General features: G+C 46.4%; 2 protein-coding genes, 1 long non-coding RNA gene and 1 pseudogene across 9 annotated transcripts; 2 read left to right on the top strand and 2 right to left on the bottom strand.

The window, feature by feature from the left end:
* The first annotated feature begins 1157 nt into the window (after positions 1-1157).
* On the top strand, positions 1158-4468 carry LOC104583380 (annotated as a pseudogene).
* Positions 4469-10128: 5660 nt separating this feature from the next.
* LOC112271004 lies at positions 10129-11920 on the bottom strand. Its single transcript, XM_024459865.1, has 2 exons — positions 11588-11920; positions 10129-11480 (listed from the first exon to the last, which is right to left on the bottom strand). Exons 1-2 carry the CDS (start codon positions 11900-11902, stop codon positions 11463-11465), a joined length of 333 nt encoding a protein of 110 aa, XP_024315633.1. The 5' UTR covers positions 11903-11920; the 3' UTR covers positions 10129-11462.
* A 543-nt stretch (positions 11921-12463) lies between these two features.
* LOC104582954 lies at positions 12464-16029 on the top strand. Of its 6 annotated transcripts, none has more exons than XR_002963465.1 (7): positions 12464-13054; positions 13163-13243; positions 13546-13605; positions 13810-13904; positions 14032-14177; positions 14294-14365; positions 14495-16029. It is a non-coding gene; the product is annotated as an uncharacterized LOC104582954 (long non-coding RNA). The 6 variants fall into 6 exon arrangements; XR_002963466.1 differs by having other exon boundaries at positions 12464-13243; positions 14495-14634; positions 14761-16029; XR_002963468.1 differs by having other exon boundaries at positions 12464-13243; positions 14495-14787; positions 15457-16029.
* Positions 16030-17012: 983 nt separating this feature from the next.
* LOC100827869 (glucan endo-1,3-beta-glucosidase GII) lies at positions 17013-18694 on the bottom strand. Of its 2 annotated transcripts, none has more exons than XM_024459797.1 (2): positions 18218-18694; positions 17013-18057 (listed from the first exon to the last, which is right to left on the bottom strand). In XM_024459797.1, the coding sequence occupies exon 2, from the start codon at positions 17957-17959 to the stop codon at positions 17117-17119; it is 843 nt and encodes a 280-aa protein (XP_024315565.1). In that variant the 5' UTR covers positions 17960-18057; positions 18218-18694; the 3' UTR covers positions 17013-17116. The 2 variants fall into 2 exon arrangements, with proteins under 2 accessions (XP_024315565.1, XP_014755124.1); XM_014899638.2 differs by having other exon boundaries at positions 18246-18694.

The following is an 18694-nucleotide window of genomic DNA, read 5'->3' as shown; positions in this document are numbered from 1 at the left end:
GGATACCGAAGCCCAACCCACGTTTGAGTTCCGGACGGACGGCCGGCCCAAGACCAAGGTTGGAAAGAAGGACGAGGCACCTGTTCTCTGTCACGGATTATGTTCCCAGTCTTTGCTTCATGTTCCAATACCTGTAACGATCTGATCCAGTGATCCTGAGGAGTGAATGAAACCAAGAGCGTAACATATGATGGCAAGATCCATGGATAAGTTGTCCTCGCGCGTTCGATGGACAAGTAGAAATTGTATCTGTTCTTCCTCAAGTTTTATGCTTACACACACTGGCTCATTACATGGTCAATGCTTTTTCTTTGGCTCCCGGAGGACTAGGAGTTTGTTATGACAAGTACGTTGGATTCTCGCCTCTGCTCTCTCAGTTCAGTGTATTCTTTGGGACGAGACATGCACGTGCGCCGCAAAACTGAACGAACGCGATTCCACCAAAATCCTCAGACGTGCATGCATATATGCGCGAGAATTCTAATTCGGTATTGCCGAGGAGGGGGATGCTTTGTTTCTTCAGTCAGACCAAGATCGGCATATTCATGCTCTCTCCTAGATCCATATATGGAGGCGATGAAGGGCACGAGACTAAGCGATGATGAATTTAAATTTGCTCTGAGATTAGATCATTAGAGACAAACATATACTGTACTATGCATGGAATTGAGGAGGAGTAGCAGACAATTCTACTTTATCTTAGTGTTGTGCTAATTCCTAAGTGCCTAATGTCCGAGTAGATTAGTGCCTTGACTAATTCTTGTCTCCTAATATTTCGGAGGTTGCTGTAAGTGAAGTCATAATGGTGTTTTTCACGAGGCTTACGGTGGAGAGTCCGGATGGCAAAGTGACAGACAGCGATGCCGTGTTGTAAAGATTTATGCACAGCTGCACTTTGATGTTTCAGCCGCTCACCGGATTCACCGAAGGAGTGGTGATAAAAGCAATTGAAGTGAGAGCCGGGGGAGAGCAGCAAGGGAAGTCCATTTCTCGAGCAGGTAGGTATAGAATCAATAATTAATGACCGAGATCCTGAGTTCTACCATTGTTGGGGAAGCAGTTAGCCTAGTCTTTTCTGGTATATTGCCACCACCACTAGAAAAGACGATGACAAATCGGACCAAGAAGCAGCAGGAGATGGCCTGGAGAGGTTGGAGATGGCGCGCATCAAAATGGAGGCCGCACTGGAGACGTCCGGCAAGTGGCAGATCACCGACGTGTCGCTGCTCCACTGGCGAAAAAAACTGAAGTGCGCTGCCCGGGACTGCAATGACGCAGCACGCAGATGCAGGAAGCTCTCTGAGGAAGAAGACGAGAAGGAACATCTGGGAAGGCAATCCTCGTTTCCTAGACGGATCGCTCATGCGACCAGTGCACTAGTCTCCTCTTTTGTCGGCAGCAACAACAACAATGATCATTGCTCAGCTGGCCACAACGTCATTGCCGCTGTCAGAAAATTTGAGAGGCTCGCGGATGGTGCCAGTGAATTCATGAGATTTGTGCATCTCGGCGGAATGCCACGTTGGCCGCATCTCTTTTTCGACCCTCTGATTGGGCATATGTTTTCAGGCGAATCATTAATGTATGAGGCATCGCATCCAGGAGGCCAGTACCACTGCTTCGGTATAGGTCCAATGTGTTTCAAGGATCGTGGACTAGAGGCCCTGTTGTCCTTCACGTACCAAGATTGCAAGGTGCCCAAGAATAATGTTCGCCTCGGCTTCATCTTGCGTCTCTCAGAGAGTACAGATATAATCGGAACGATAGTCAAGTGCTTACAACTGGTGACACCTCACTTCAAGTCCATGGCCGATGTCGCTATCAAAGAGATCACCCAGTTGCCAACACAAGATTTCGCATGTGTGCCAGCTGAGGTTGCGAATGCCCAAATGGAACAATGGAATCCAGGGTTGTGGAATCATGTCCACAAATCTTTGACTGGATGGTACCGTCAAGATCCATTATGTTGTCAAGGATACGAGCACAAAGGCAATGAATCTTCTTGTGGTGGAGGCAGTAGCAACGATATTGAAAACTACTTGAGGCTTTCAAGCATATTTCCGGAACCAGTCTGCCTAGTGTTTTTACAGCGTCACATCTCACTATCCGAGTACAATAATTTGGTTGTTCCCGTATCCTCATCCACAAGCTCCGTTGGCTATGATGACACATTTGCTTCCCTAGACAACTCCCCCTTGTTGAAGCTCGGATTTCTATTCCTTCCCCATGACTCTTTGGAGGAGGACCCAAAGTATGCAGTTAAAGCCGGATATGCAATAGAGGCAATCGATGAAGAGAAGCACCAACACCTCACACATGTTAATGTTCACCCGGACCAACTCTGACAAGATGTTTCTGCCTCAGGTGGTAGATTATCTTTATCACAACGTTAAGGCTACCACCTACCAGATATGTTGGAGGTCCAACCATGGCAGTGCACACCTATGGATGGAGAAGATAAAAATGGTTCGAGCACACAGATCCATGAAAGGTAGGAACACTAAAAAGGTGCTTCATCCGATGTTGCAGGGTCCGCTAATAAGGAAAGTACGGTGGAAAGAGACAGCCAGAGATTTCCTAAAATTATGGGTTGTGCGTTCCTCAGAGAAGCTGCAGAGCTCGATTTCAGCATATATCGGTGAGAAAAAAGCTATTGGTTAGTGGCCTTTCACAGGATTATCTGGTAGTTTCCTTGTGAAATTCCTCCAAAAAAGTTCATGCAACTAATTAAAGAAAGTTGTGGAACCGATTGTTGAGTTGTGCTTCTTATTTTTCCATATGATCTTTCGGTCTAAGTCCACTATCATCAAGATAATGGAACAAAAGCAGTCCCCACCACATATAGTGTTGAGTGGTACTTTTAGCATTTGTTGCCTATCGTTGTATCATTTTCCCCCCCATCCCATAAATTGCTCAACTGTCTAATATAGCCTTCGGACTTGGATAGGTCGACCATGCCGAGCTTGACGTAAGAAGCTCAAACTTTGTTCTTCCCCGCAAAAAAAACACTTTGTTCTAGTCCTTTTCCGAGGTAAAGGTCAGGAGAAGCGGACTGCTAATATCTAGCACGCCTCACGGCTTGGCTCGGTTTGAAAAGAAAGTGTTTAGTTTGATTGTAATAAATTGGTTTCTTGATTATGTAACAGCGTGGGTTTTGAAAACAAAATTCTCATATTTGTGATACCATCTTTCGTTAATTTTTTTATGGTCTGGTTAAACAACCTTTTCTTGTTGTTTGAACCTTTTTTCACGACAGAGTATAAAAAAGTGTTACTCCTGGGTGACCGATAGCGAAATAGTACCGAGAGGGAAAGGTGAAAAGAACCCCCAGTGGGTAGTGAAATAGAACGTGAAACCGTGCTGAACTCCCAAGCAGTGGGAGGGGAAAGTTATCTCTGACCGCATGCCTGTTGAAGAATGAGCCGACGACTCATAAGCAGTGGCTTGGTTAAGGAACGGAACCCATCAGAGCCGTAGCGAAATCGAGTCTTCATAGGGCGATTGTCACTGCTTATGGACCCAAACCTGGGTGATCTATCCATGACAAGGATGAAACTTGGATAAAACTAAGCAGAGGTCCAAACCGACCGATGTTGAAGAATCAACGGATGAGTTGTGGTTAGAGGTATTTGTTAAATCGACAACCTTTATTAATCAAGGATCGTATGGATCCTAGCTTCTCCTGCTCTGATACATGCAAAAAATATGATTAACAATTGAATTTACGAAAGAAGTCTGTTTAGTGCCGAAAAAGAATATGCCAGAAGGGTCTAGGGTTTAGGTATGGTTGCCAACCATGAAGAACATCAATGCCGCACTCTCATCCGCCGGCCTCAGCGGCGGCATCAAGGTGTCCACGGTGGTCCGGATGGATGTGCTCGCGGCGTCCTCGCCGCCGTCCGCGGGCACGTTCAGGGACAGCTACATGACGCAGGTGGCCAGGCTCCTGGACACAGCACGGGGGCGCCGTTACTGGCCAACGTGTACCCTTACTTCGCCTACACGGGCGCCCCCCAGGGCGCCATCGACACCAACTACGCGCTTTTCCAGCCCGGCTCCACCGTGGTTTATGACAACGGGCACGACTACACCAACCTAGCTCTTCGACGCCATGGTCGATGCCCTGTACTACGCGCTGGCGAGGGTGAATATACTGTCGACGGTGCAAATCGTGATCTCAGAGACCGGGTGGCGCTCAGCGGGCGGGGCCGGCGCCACGGCAGCGAACGCAAGGACGTACAACCAGAACCTGATTGACCATGTCCGTGGTGGGACGCCCAGGAGGCCGGGTAAGGCCATCGAGGCCTACTTGTTCGCCATGTTCAACGAGAACCAGAAGACAGGGGCCGAGAGCGAGAGGAACTTTGGGCTGTTTAATCCGGACAAGTCGCCCGTGTACCCGATCAGATTATATGATTTTAATGTCGTTTCTTCATGCCAGTGTGCCGTGATGTACGATTTCAGTTAATAAAAGGTGCGGTTTTGCTAGTGATAAGTCGCATGTTTTTTAGTTAGAGATCAATCGACATGTTAGTCATCGGATCTTAATCCAATGATAGCAAGTGAGAGATGAAAGAATATGTTAAACCAACGGTTATGAAACGCCTATTGATATTTAAGGCTCATTTCTTAAAAAACAGGCAACTTAGAATGCAATCACCTTTTAATTTACAAGATGAATCTCGCGAAGCAGCTGAATTTTCTGTTGCGTGCGTGCGTGCGGCAAGGTAAGATTCCAAGGAAAGCCTACGTACCTTAACGATGCAAGTTTGATAACCAGCTGGCTTTGTGTTCTCACATAACAGATGAGTTTCCTTTCTTTTCAAAAAGAATTATGTAGTATATGTAACTTTTTTTCGAGGAATATATATGTGAAAAGCAGCAGCTGCATTACGTAACCTCTGTGGTATTACCACCACCGTTAGCAAAGAAAGTGACAAATTGAAAGAAGCGGTGGGAGGCTGGGAGCTGGCCTAGAGAAACTGCCAGAAAGTCTTATGAAAAGCCACTAACCATTAGCTTTGTCCTCAACAAGCCATGCCGAAATCAAGGTGTACAACCTATCCGAGGAACGCACGACCCATAATTTAAGCAAATCTCTAACTACCTGTTTCCACCGCGATTTCCTCATCTGTTCATTCTGCTGCATCCGACGAAACACTTTATTATTACTCCTACCTTGTGTGGGTCTGCCTACTCTGAACATTTTTGTTTTCTCCATGCATAGGTGTGCACTGCCATGGTTCGACCTCCAACATATCTGGTACGTGGTAGCCTCAACGTTATGATAAAGATAATCTATCGCCTTGGGTAGAAACATCTCGTCGAGTTGGTTCGGGTGAACATTGACATGTGTGTGGTGTTGTTGCTTCTCTCCGTCGATCACCTCTATGGCATAACCGGCCTCACCTACGTACTTGGACTCCTCCAAATAGTCATGAGGCAGGAACAAAATTCCGAGCTTCAAAGGAGGGAAATTCTCCAGAGAAGCACACATGTCATCACATCCGGTGGAGGTTGTGGTTGATGATGCTGGCACCAGGTTATTGTACTCGAATGGTGAGATGTGACGTTGTAGAAGTAAGTTGTAGACTGCTTCTGGAAATATGCTCGAAAGTCTGAATTTGTTTCCACTATCACTGCTACTGGCTACGATGTCGCTGCCACCATAAAAAGGCACGTTGCCTTGGTGCTCGTTTCCTTGACAACATAATGGATCTGGACGGAACCATCTTGTCAAAGTGTTGTAGACATGGTCCAACAATCCTGGATTCCAATGGTCCATGTGGGCATTCGCAAGCGCCGGCCGCACATATGAGAAATCTTGCGTTGGCAACTGGGTGATCTTCTTGATGACGACATCTGTCGTGGATTTGAAGTGAGGCGTCACCAGTCGTAAACACTTGACTAGAGTTCCGATTATATTTGTGCTCTCTGAGAGACGCAACATGAAGTCGAGGCGAAAATTGTTCATGGGCACCTTGCGATCTTCGTACACGAAGGACAACATCGCCACCATCCCACGCTCCTCAGAGTCTGCCGGCCATATGCAGAAGTTGTACCGTCCATCCATATGCGACACCTGATATAACAACGATTCGCCGGCAAAAATATGCCCGATGATAGGGTCAAAGAACAAATGCGGTCGACGTGGTGTTCCGCCAAGCTGCACAAATCTCATGAATTCATCGGCACTGTTTGCGAACCTCTCGAATCTTCTGACGGCGGCGGCGACGCTGCTGGTAGCTGAGCAATGATCACCGTTGTTGTTGCCGCCGACTAAAGAGGAGACGAATGCCTTGGTCGCATGAGCGATCCGTCTAGGAAACGAGAATTGTCTTACCAATTGTTTCCTCTCGTCTTCTTCGTGAGAGAGTTGCCTGCATCTGCGTGCTGCGTCATCGCAATCTCGGGTAGCGCGCTTCAGTTTCTTCCGCCAGTGGAGTAGGGACACGTCTGTGATCTGCCACTTGCCGGATATCTCTAGCGCGTCCTCCATCTTGAAGCGCGCCATCTCCAGCCTCTCCCGCTGCTTCTTGATCTGACTGTCCTCATCTTTTTTGGTTGTGGTGGTAATATCAGAAAAGACTTGGCTATCTGTCTCCCCAACAATGATCGAACTTGCGATCTCTGCCATTATTGATTGTGAGTAGTAATATACCTGGTACTATTTTGTACTAAGAGAGGCCGGCCGTAGGTGCGCTAGCCGCTAAAGAAATGAACTAGCCTTGTTGCTCCCCCTATTCCCTCCTGCTTCGGTGAATCAGATGAGCGGCTGAAATATCAAAGTGCAGCTGTGCAGGTGCTTGACAGTTGACACTTTCCAATCTTTACAATACCACATCGCTGTCGTCATTTTTTGAGACCCGAACTCCACCCCGTAAGCCTAGTGAACAAGACATTATGACTTCAAAATATTAGCGGACAATAATTACTCAAGACCACCAGTCTACTCGCAAGTTAGGCACTTAGGAATAACCACATTAATAAGATAAAGTAGAATAACGTCTGCTACTCCTCGTAATTAAATTCCAATGTGATGCTTAATTGTCTTTAGTCTCGTAGCAAAATTAAACTCTTAATTGATTCATTGATTAAAATTTAATAAATTTCAGGCGGCGATGGTGCATTAACAGGACAGGGAGCTCCAGTTCTCGTGCACCTTAATCCCCTCGGGAGATTAACTGAAATTAGTAGACGATTATGCATTTTAGCAATTCTGTATTTCTATTTTTTTTAGGGTTGCTAGTCATGGGTGGGTGTGTCCAGCCTGGGTCAGGCCAGGCTAAAATCCCAAGCCCACTAGCCCAGGCTAGGCCCGTCCTGAAACCCAGAAAAAATGACCTTTTGTATTAAGTTAATCATTGCAGGATAAAAAATGATTTTTATGCCTATTTTAAAAAGTACTTTTAAATCTATTTCGGGTTTTCCTTGTGTGACTTTGGCGGGAAATTGAGGCCCAGGCCCAGCCCAACACGCCGGGCTTCCAGTCGGGCGTCCATGGCCAGGTCTACTGGTCTAGTGTGTACTTCCAGGAATAGGCTACTACTACGAGCATCTTGTCCTCTTTGCTACCTCGCAGATGCAACTTTATTATATACGGCGACAGCAAGATCAATCGATGTGGATTTTTTAGCTTATCTTTTGCTTAATTTGAAATCGTGTTTCTAAACCTCTACCCTGTGAATTCCCATTCTATTTCAACTGCATTCTTGGATTGTTTCTTCCGTTCCTCCCTTGACAATAAATAACGTACTCGTTGAAACTATTGCATAAAAAAATGGATAGGTTCCAAGTAGATTAAGTGACAGTTGGGATGGCCAATAAAGTGACAGGCTGACAGCGACCGGAAGATTGAAGCGTGCCACACTACTGGAAAATCTGTCTTTGCCTGAAGCCCAGGGCCGCCGGCAAAGGCTTTGCCGGAAGCTTTTCCTCGGGGCCGTCGGCAAAGGGCATCGGTATCAAGCCCAACCGGTAAAGGCCTTTTTGCCGGCGGCCTTTTTCCGCGCCTTCAGCAAAGTCTTCGCCGTAGGGTTTTTTCTACTCTTGGCAAAGAAAAGGTACAGACGGTAGGAACTAGACGGAGACAGAGTTTTCTTTGCCGTAGGAGGTAGTTTGTAGCCTTCGGCAAAGAAATTAAAGGAAAATAAAAAAAAGAAATTTGATGCTCGTCCCGCCGCTGCATCTCGCCGTTGTTGCACCCACCGGCTGCATCTCGCTGCTCGCGCCGCCGCTGGTTGCCCCGCGCGCTCGCCCGTGCATCCGCCGCTGCCACTTCTGCTTGCCCCGCCCGCCTCCGTGCGCGCTGCTGCAACTGCAAGCCGGAAGCTGCGTGGAGGCCGTGGCTCCTTCGGCGATGGCCCGCATGGAGAGGGAGAGAGAGGGGGTGGGAGAGGGAGCTACGCCCTGCTGCTACTGCCACTCGCCCCACGCCGCCGCGGGAGAGGAGGACTGGAGGAGCTCCAGCGCCTGGACGGAGGGAGAGAGGGCGCACAGGGAGAGGCCGGGCTGCCGCCTGCCTGCTGCAGCTGCGCACCGGCAGAGGGCGGCGCCAACATCTGGAGAGAGGAGAGAGGAGAGAGCAGGGAGGAGGGAGGAGGCGAAGGGATAAAGAAGAGATGAACAGCAGGGATTAGAAGAGATGAACGGACCATAGCCTGCCACGTCATCGATCCGCGCCGCAGTCACCCGGATCGGTGACGTGGCAATTTTATTTGCCGGCGGCCAGGCCTACGACAAAGATATTTTAGTCTTTGCCGGAGGCAAGCCTCCGGCAAAGATTTTTTTTTTGGCTGTACACATCTGATAACGTTTGTCCCATTTTAATTTCGTGTATTGATCTAAAATTTTTATGACAAGCTTATATAGCCATAATGTAGCACCATGCCAAAAATTGTTAATTTTTGATAAAATTTTAATATTATTCATATTTTCCTATTAAACGGCTCTAGAAAATGATAAGTAATTATTTTTACATAAAAATTGGTGGTTTTAATTCACATTAGTCATCATTAATAGTAAATGAAACCATAGTAAAAGAGTAAACTCAAAAGGTGAAAAAATATTGCAAAACTTGGTTCGGGTCTCAAATTGGACGTTTGAGTGCTCATTTCGGGAACTTATATGAAGATTTTGCAATTCGTGAATCATGTACCATTTTGATTTTGTGTATGGACCTGTAGTTTTTATCCCAAGTTTTTATATCCATGAAAGAACACCTTGCCAAAATTTGTTCTTTTTTGACAATGTTTTAGTATTATTTCATTTTCCCCTATTAAACGGCTATAGAAAATGATAAGTAATTATTTTTACACAAAATGTGGCGATTTTAATTCATATTAGTAATCATTAATGATAAATGAAACCATAGTAAAAGTTTCAACTAAAAACTGGGTCAAACTAATGCAAAGATTGGTTTGGAACTCAAATTTGGAGGTTCACTCTTGAGATCGTACATTTTGTGAAGTATGTACCATTTTCCATTTGTGTATTGACTTGTAATTTTTATCCTAATGTTGTATACCTATTAGTTGGTACCATGCCAAAAATTGTGAATTTTTGACAAATTTTTAATATTGTTTCATTTTTCCCTATTAAATGGCTCTAAAAAATGATAAATAAATATTTTTACATAAAAATTTATGATTTTAATTCATATTGCTCGTCATCAATGCTAAATGAAAGTACAGTAAAAATTTCAACTCAAAAAGTGGTGGTTTACATCAAATTTGAAACTAGAGAGGAAAAGGATACAAAAGAAAAAAACATCAAAGAAGCTCATCCATTTTCTCACCGTTAGGCAGCGGTCAAGTACACGTGGGCCACCTTTTTTTGCCGGCGGCCTTTTTATTCTTTGCCGGAGGCTTTTTTTTGCCGGAGGCCTTTTCTATTCTTTGCCCTAGGTATTTTCTTTGCCGGAGGTCTCTTCGGTTTTGCCGTCGGAAAAACCTTCTTTGCCCAGGCCGCCGGCAAACTGGATTTTCCCGTAGTGTCATGAGTTCGTAGAGTACAAAGATGAAACATTAATACAGTCATGATGGACAGTAAAGATGAGACTAATTCAGCACAGAGCAACAAGACGCCTAGTCCATTTCTTGAGCATGCAGCAAAGGGCCGGTCTCTTATATACTTAAGTAGCTGAAATATTCTCTGGTGTTACCACCAGCAGCAACAAACAAGATGACAAATTGGAAGCAGCAGGAGCTGTCCAGAGAAACTACCAAGAACCCCGTGAAAAGGCCGCTAACCATTAGCTAGCTTTGTCCTCACTGAGCCATGCAGAAATCGAGGTCCACAACCTCTTCGAAGAACGCACAACCCAGAGTTTGAGGTAATCTCTGGCTATCTGCTTACACGGTGCTTTCCTTATCCGTTGACCCCGCTCCATATGACGAAGTAGCTTATTATTGTTCATGTGTTTTGTGGATTTGCGTGTTCTCACCATTTTTGGCTTCTCCAAGCACATGTGTGCACTGCCGTGGTTGGACCTCCAACATATCTCGTATGTGGTAGCCTCAGCATTATGATAAAGATAATCCGTTGCCTTGGGCAGAAGCATCTCATCGAGTTGGCCCGGATGAACATTGATATGTGTAAGATGTTGTTGCTTCTCTCCGTCAATCGCCTCTATCGCATAGTCGGCCTCACTTGCAGATTTGAGGTCCATCTCCCAAGAGTCATGAGGCAAGAATAGAATTCCGAGCTTCAAAGGGGGGAAATTCTTCACAAGAGCAGACGTGTCAATATAGCCAGTGGAAGTCGTGGTTGATGACACGGGCACCAAGTTATTATACTCAGATAGTGAGATGTGATGCTGCAAAAACACTTGATAGACTGGTTCTGGAAATATGCTTGAAAGCCTCAATTTTCTTCCACTATCACTACTGCTGCCTGTGGCATCGGTGCCACCACAAGAAGGTAGTACATTGCCTTTGTGCTCGTATCCTTGACAGCATAATGGATCTGGACGAAACCAACCGTTCAAAGTTTTGCGGACCTCTTCCCACAACCTTGGATTCCAATTGTCCATGTTGGCATTCGCAACCTTTGGTGACACACATGAGAAATCTTGGGTGGGCAAGCGGGTTATCTCCTTAATGATCACATCGGCTGTGGATTTGAAGTGAGGTGTTACTAGTTGTAAGCACTTGACTGCAGTTCCGATTATGTCTGTACTCTCTGAGAAACGAATCATGAACCCGAAGCGAAAGTTGTTCTCGGGCACCATGCAATCTTCGTACACAAAGGACAACATGGCTTCTAGCCCACGCTCTTCATAATCCATGGGTTGTATGTATAAGCGGTGCCGACTTCTCGAATCCAACACTTGATACAACAATGATTTGCCTGCAAAAATATGTCGGACGAGAGGGTCGAAGAACAGATGTTGTCGACGTATTTCGCGGAGCTGCACAAACCTCATGAATTCGCCGGCACCGTCCGCCAGCCTCTCAAATTTTCTAACAGAGGCTGCGATACTACGGACAGCGGAGCAATGATCATTGTTGTTGCTGCGAGTGAGAAAAGAAGAGACGAATGCTTTGGTCGCATGAGCGATCTGTCTAGGAAACGAGGATTCGCTTACCAACTGTTCCCTCTCCTCTTCATCCTGAGAGAGTTGCTTGCTTCTCCGTACTGCATGGTCGCAGTCCTGGGCAGCGCTCTTCAGTTTCTTCCGCCAGTGGAGCAGCGACAAGTCGGTGATTTGCCACTTGTCGGACGTCTCTAGCGCGGCCTCCATTTTTATGCGCGCCATCTCCAGCCTCTCCAGGCCGTCTTCTGCTGCTGCTTGATCTGATTTGTCCTCATCTTTCCTGGTTGTGGTGGTAATACCAGAAAAGACTAGGCTAACTGCTTCCTCAACAATGGCAGAAGCCGCAGAACTAACAATCTCCGCCATTATTGATTGTGAGTAGTAGTATACCTAGTACTATTTTGTAAGGGGCTAGGTGCGCTAGCTGCTCAACAAATGGACCTGCCTTGTTGCTCTCACTTCAATTGCTTTTATTACTAATTGGCTGAAATACCAAAGCCTGCACATGCTTGACTTGACACTTTTCAATCTTTACATTACGACATCGCTGTTGTCACTTTGCCATCCGGACTCCGGCCACCGCAAGCCTGGTGGACAACATGACTATTTATGACTTACAACAACCTCCAAATAGCAGACAAGAAGTAGTAGTCAAGGTCATTAATCAACTCGCAAATTAGGCGCTTAGGAATTGGCACAACAGTAATAAGATACGTATATAAATTCGAATTGTCTGCTACTCCTCGTCAATTCCATACGAGTAGTATACATGTTTGTCTCTAATCTCACAGAAAATTTCTTATCTTATCTTACTATTCGTTCCGTTTCTAAGTAGTTGTCTTTAACTGTTCTTCGTACGTCGTCTGACCTCCCCCGACGCACGCCTTGGGTCGAATCGTTTTTTTCCTCGTCCCCCCCCCCCCCGACCCCCCTGCCCCAAGCCCCCAGCCCTCGCGCGCGCATCCTCCAAACCACATCCTCCGCCGATCCAATACCCCATCCTGATCCAAAGCTCCGCCGCCGCCTTGATGGCCGTGCGTTGCAACGTAGAGAGGCGCTGCCTCCTCCGTGCCCTTCCCCACCTCCGCCGCCGCCCCAACTCCCCGCCGTCCCCCTTCCCACATGAATGAGAGGCACCGCAGACATAATCGATGCCCCGGACGGGTTGACTACGACCTCCGACGCCGTTCCCCGTCGTTGATGAGCGGGGCACCGGAGGAGGAGGATGGAAGGTCGAGAGCTCGGAGGCCGGCGTTGTGTACGGCGGCGGCAAGGGATGGTCCAGCCAGCGGGTCGAGTAGGCGGAAGCGAGGGATCCGGCGCTGCGCCGCTGCCTTCATGCCGCCTTCAGATCAGCGGCCGCACGCCTCCTCCGTTCGCCGCTGCGCGCCTCTGTTCTCCCTCGCTAACCATGGCGCCTCTCCTCCCCCTCCGACCGAACCGCCTCTGCCCCTTCCTCTGGCCCCCGTCCCAATCTCTGGCCGCGGCAGCCGCCGCTGGAGATCCCCTCCAGACCCGGTGCTCTCTCCTCCTCCTGTCCCTTGATTTCTCGAATCATGCTCTGATTTAGCTGCTCTGCATTTGAGATGCTTCATGTCGCGTGGTAATTTGGTTGTTTGCTTACAGGAAAAGAAAGCATTGCCAGAAGGGAAATTGAAACAAGAGGAGAAGTTCATGTGGGCAGTAGTCGATGGCACTAGAGAAAAGGTCCTATTTCTGCACTTTGATTTTCTTGTAAACTTACTTTGTTGAATCATAGATCTTTCCTTTCTTTTTTATTTATTTGTTATCATGCATTTGTGCTAGATAGACACACTTTCTTATTAGTCAGCAATAGATAGGTTGACATTACTCAATCAAGATTTTTACACCAGATGCACATAATTACATGTTAACAATTGATAGATGAATTCCTTATCAAGAATAATTGTTACGTTGCTGTTCCAATACCTGGCTGCTTGTACATGCATAGCAGTTGTATCTTCTGGGGTAAACTGTGTTCATTTCAGGTTGGCACTTTCAGAGTAGAACCACCAGGCTTGTTCAGGGGACGGGGAGAGCATCCAAAGGTGGGGTTGGAGAATGTTTGCTACTCCCTCCGACCGGTATTACTTGTCTCAAATTTGTCCAAATACGGATGTATCTATGTGTAAAAAGCGTCTAGATACATGTAATATTTTGACAAGTAATTCCGGCCGGAGGGAGTAACATAATTTGCTGTTTCTAAGTGAGGACCTTCATTTTTAAGGCTTTCTACTGTTACATTGTTTCAGATGGGAAAACTGAAGCAACGTATATTACCAAGTGATATTTAAATAAACATTGGAAGTGGAACTCCAGTCCCAGAGTGTTCAATGGAAGGAGAAAGGTACCATAAAATCCTCTCAAATCCGCCTGATTCTTTTTAGGTCTACCTTGATTACCGCGATTGGTGATTAGTGTTGTTTTGGTTCTCCTACAAAGATTATCAGTCATGATACATTTATAATTTTCAGAAGGAAAGGTATTGTTGTCTTCTTCTGAGAGAGCCGATTATAGAGACAAGTGTCCGATGAAAGGCAAGATCCATGTGAGATATTTGCGAGCAGTAGATAATTTGTGAATACCGTTGCTGTTTGGCGGGGATGACTTGTTGTCACAGGTGTTCAATTTCATATATCTCATCTTGTGTTGTAGTTTCAGTGGCCATAAGTTCCAGTACGTTTTTTCAGTTCCATATAGGAGTTTAACTCAGGCTGAAAACTATTTTATGCGCAGAGGTATATTTGGGATAAACTATTGCTGTTGGAGGACAGAGACCTGTTTGACTTGCCCTACCTGTCATCATGGGTATTCAGTTTCAGATATCTCATTTTGTGCTTTGTCCAAACTTTATTGGTTCTCTTTTAAAACGACGATTCAGTTTGTATTATTTGGTAATTTCATAGATGGGTTTAACCAGAAATTTTATACCTGCAGAGTAGTGTTTGAGGGCCAAGAGTCTTATGATGAAGATCCATATAGCAGATGGTATGAACTGCAAGATACTCTAGGTAGCTACTCTAGGTAGCTTTTGCTGCTGTTGTTGCCTTTGGACTGCGGCTTCCTTGTCATCACAGGTGTTCGATTTTCAGAAGGAAATGTATTGTTGTTTTTTGAAGTAGAATTTAGAGAAGTTTTGATGCATGTCTTTGAGTATGTCATTTTATTTTGTTGTTCCGTTTAACATCATCCATTATCTGTAGATTGTGGCTGGACGGGAAGGAGCAGAGGTTCGATTACTCACAAAGCAACAAAAAAGAAATATTACTCCTTATATATCTCTGCAATTGAATTATATTTGTCCAGTACATATTTTACTTTCCTATGAATCTGAAGTAATCTTGTTGTACACCCATTCCTCTTGTTAGGGATCAGCTATCATAACATTAGCCATTATGCTACTACTATATACCCCCTAGCTAATTCCTTTTTCTATTTATTAACATAGATCTTAGAAATACAGAGACATGCCTGATGTCAATTGAGTCCAATAAATGAACCGTCAGCCTAACAAGAGGCAGGAAAGAGTGTTGCACAAAAATCATGTGCCTACATTTTTCCTTAAGTTATACTTTGTCGTTGTTTTAGTTCAAATTTGCACTAAAACAACGACAACAATTTAGGATTGGAGGTTTTGCAGAAATAGCAAATATGGGGTGTGTATTAGTTTTGAGGTCTTGTACTAAGGTGAATTAAACTCTGAATACGGCTATGGTTTGTCAATTTTTTATCCTTCCATAGAAACTTGTCATGGAACACTTGAATTTTGACTTGTTAATCCAATGCACCCCATATAAATAATGGTTCCATAGAAACTTGTTTGTATATAGGGTTTAATTTGTTCAATTGTTTTGAACCTAAATAATTTGTGAATACCGTTCCAACGCACGGGCACTTAGCTTGTGCAGTCAGGGTGGTTTGAAGGGCATCAGGAGAGAGGTCATATCATATTTTCTATCAACTGTGCTCTGGAGCTTCTCCTCTTCACAGAAGTAATCACACCGCCATATTGATGTTCTTGTTGTTGCAATTGGAGTTATATTAAGGGTCCTCCTGTTAAGGAACACATGTATCCCGCATTTCTTTGTATCTCCTCTGTGCCATTTTTCTAATCTGTTATATGCATGTGCTGTTGCAGAAAAAATATTTCTGAGAGACGCCGATTATTACAATTACTTGAATACGCCTATTTACACTAGATACAGTCAATACGCCTATTTACAAAAGTTCACTGGTTGATTTCGTCCAACAGGCTATTCGAGACGGAGCTAGGAAAGGATAAATGGGCGAGCAGTTTAGAGATCATTGGAGCTAGGTAACTGAATTGGAAGTAACAGATCTGTCTTGCTTGTAATGTTCAAGTGTGTGAAACTGAAGTACTTGTATTTTGACAATAAGTACTTCCATTTTGACGATATGGAACATTGTCGAAACTTCAATTTTGTTTTATCAGTTAAATTTTGCTTCATATCTTTTGGGAAGTGAATTAGTCTGAAACCATTGGCTTTCATTTGATTGATGTATATTAGGTCTAATTTTTTAGCCAAATTCCCAAGAGGGACAAACCAAGACAAAGCCTCATTAGAACCGGAGAAGATGATCGAGGATGCGTGAGACAAAGTAGCAATGATGAATTCATGGTCCACATATGGGGATACATGGGTTAGTAAAGGAGAAAACATTCGTTGAGACGAGGCAAGCTATGGCATGCTGCATGGTTAGCCGTAGCAACGCACGGTCTTCTAACCAGTAAACTCTTAATTGGTTGATTAACACACTCGAACGTGTGCCTACTTTTTATATAGAAGAAAGCCGAGGCCAGTCCACAAGTACAACAAAAAAGGGGCCGAAATAAAAGACTCACGGAAAATACGCACCTTGTCTTGTCTGCTATTATGCGCACGATTGCCAGTAACATCGAGATAGAAGGTGGCGTAAGGATCAACTCAGTCTGCTGCACCTTCATCGGCTCCATGGTTCTAGGAAAGAGCATGAATATGCTGACTGTGGTCTACAGAAACAACGCACCCGGCCCAGTCCTACGCAACCCCGATGATGCGCGGTTGGGAGAAAGTAAAAGGGAGCGCCGTCTGTGGCAACTGGCAACCGCAGGGAGAAACTTGGCGAGAGGATCGATATCAGACGAAGGAGCCGTTGTCAGGCGGGCCAGCCACAACACAATCACCCAACAGGCCAAAGCCATATTTTCTCTAGTTGGGCCGAAGAGGCCGCTGCGCCATGCGAGCTTCTTGGTGGCCCGATCCATCAGGTCTGTCAGGCCTGTCCTGTGTTCTGTCATCTGGAATCGTGGCCCGATCCATCAACCCCCACCATCCATTTGTTCTGGCCCAACAAAAGTATTCACTTTCCCTAAAGAAAAAAGTATTCAGTTCGGCCATTCGAACGATCTGAATGGACAGACTCGAAAATTTCCCCCATTTGAAACTCGGAATTCTTCTGCCGAAAGCTACTAATTGCATGCATTAGTTTGCAACTTTTATTAACTGAAATCATAATCATATGTCATGGTACGCGCATACATGATACGGTTGACATCAATCAGAATTTGATTGGATACACGGGCGACTTGTCCGGATTGAACAGCCCAAAGTGCCTCTCGCTCTCGGCCCCCGTCTTCAGGTTCTCGTTGAACATGGCGAACAAGTAAGCCTCGATGGCCTTACCCGGCCTCCTGGGCGTCCCCCCACGGACATGATCAACCAGGTTCTGGTTGTACGTCCGCGCGTTCGCTACCGTGGCGCTGGCGCTGCCCGCCGAAGGCCACCCGGTTTCCGAGATTACGACTTGCACCGTCGACAGTATATTCACCTTGGCCAGCGCGACATACAAGGCATCGACCATGGCGTCGAAGAGGTTGGTGTAGTCATGCCCGTTATCATGAACAATGGTAGAGCTGGGCTGGAAGAGCGCGTAGTTGACGTCAATGGCGCCCTGGGGGGCGCCCGTGTAGGCGAAGTAAGGGTACACGTTGGCCAGCAGCGGCGCGCCCGTGCTGTCCAGGAGCCTGGCCACCTGCGTCATGTACGCGTCCCTGAACGTGCCCGCGGACGGCGGCGAGGACGCCGCGAGCACGTCCATCCGGACCGCCGTGGACACCTTGATGGCGCCGCTAAGGCCGGCAGATGAGAGTGCCGCGTTGAGGTTTTTCATGGCCGGCACGATGTTTTGCGTGGCGGAGCCCGTGATCTCGTTGCCGACAGCGATGTAGCGGAAGGCGACGCCGGGGTAGTAGCGTTGGATGTTGAGCTTGACCCAGTCGGCGGCGACGGAAGGGGAAGAGGCGAGGCGGGGCACGTTCTCGTCGGCCACGTCCATGATGACGCCGATGCCTGAGCCGTTGAGGGCCAGGAGCGTGTTCACGTCTGGCTCGTAGAGGCGCATGCCCGTGATGCCGTTGGAACGGTAGAGCTGCACCACCTCGGCCGGCGACGGCAGCCGGTCGCCGTGCACCCCGTAGCACACGCCGATGGATCGCACCCCTGCATTTCAAGTTATGAACCCATCAATCAACCAACAGTGCACGCAAATTTAACTACTACTCGGTCAGAATTACTTGTCGCGGATTCATGACAAACTTGTACTATATCAACGACAAGTAATTCCGGCCGGAGAAAGCAGTATATTAAGTCATTAACCAACCTAGCGCTGCATGATGTTGGCTTCATACCAGTAGGGATGGATGCAAAGACCCCGACGACGAGCAGCATGGCGGCAAGCACGGAGGCAGCAACACTTTGCCGTGCCATGATCTTCGCGGCTCAGATGATCAGTTACTTGAGGTGTACCTGGGCTTGCTAGGTGTGGTGTAGCTAGCGTATACCTCTACATTTATACAGGATTCCACAGTGACGCTAGCTAGTTACTCCGTATTAGTGCAATTGAATCCCTGAAAACGGGCATAACTGGTAACTGCAGAGTGCAGACTGGGATAAGCAAAGCTACTCTCTCTCTGCAGTCAATGTAACGCCAGAGTTAAAAGGAAGAGCAGTCTCGGCGCAAAGAACGGGAAACGGAGGAGATCAGGCGAGGTCACTGGCGGCAAAGCAGCCCAGGCCCAGGCACGAGCAACCGGGTGCGTGCGGCCGTTTTTTCTTGTTTTGACCTTTAAAATCCAGA

Source organism: Brachypodium distachyon, chromosome 2 (assembly GCF_000005505.3).
Source record: "Brachypodium distachyon strain Bd21 chromosome 2, Brachypodium_distachyon_v3.0, whole genome shotgun sequence".
Lineage (NCBI taxonomy): Eukaryota > Viridiplantae > Streptophyta > Magnoliopsida > Poales > Poaceae > Brachypodium > Brachypodium distachyon.
Note: the sequence above shows the minus strand (reverse complement) of the source record. Positions and strands in the feature narration are given on the sequence as shown.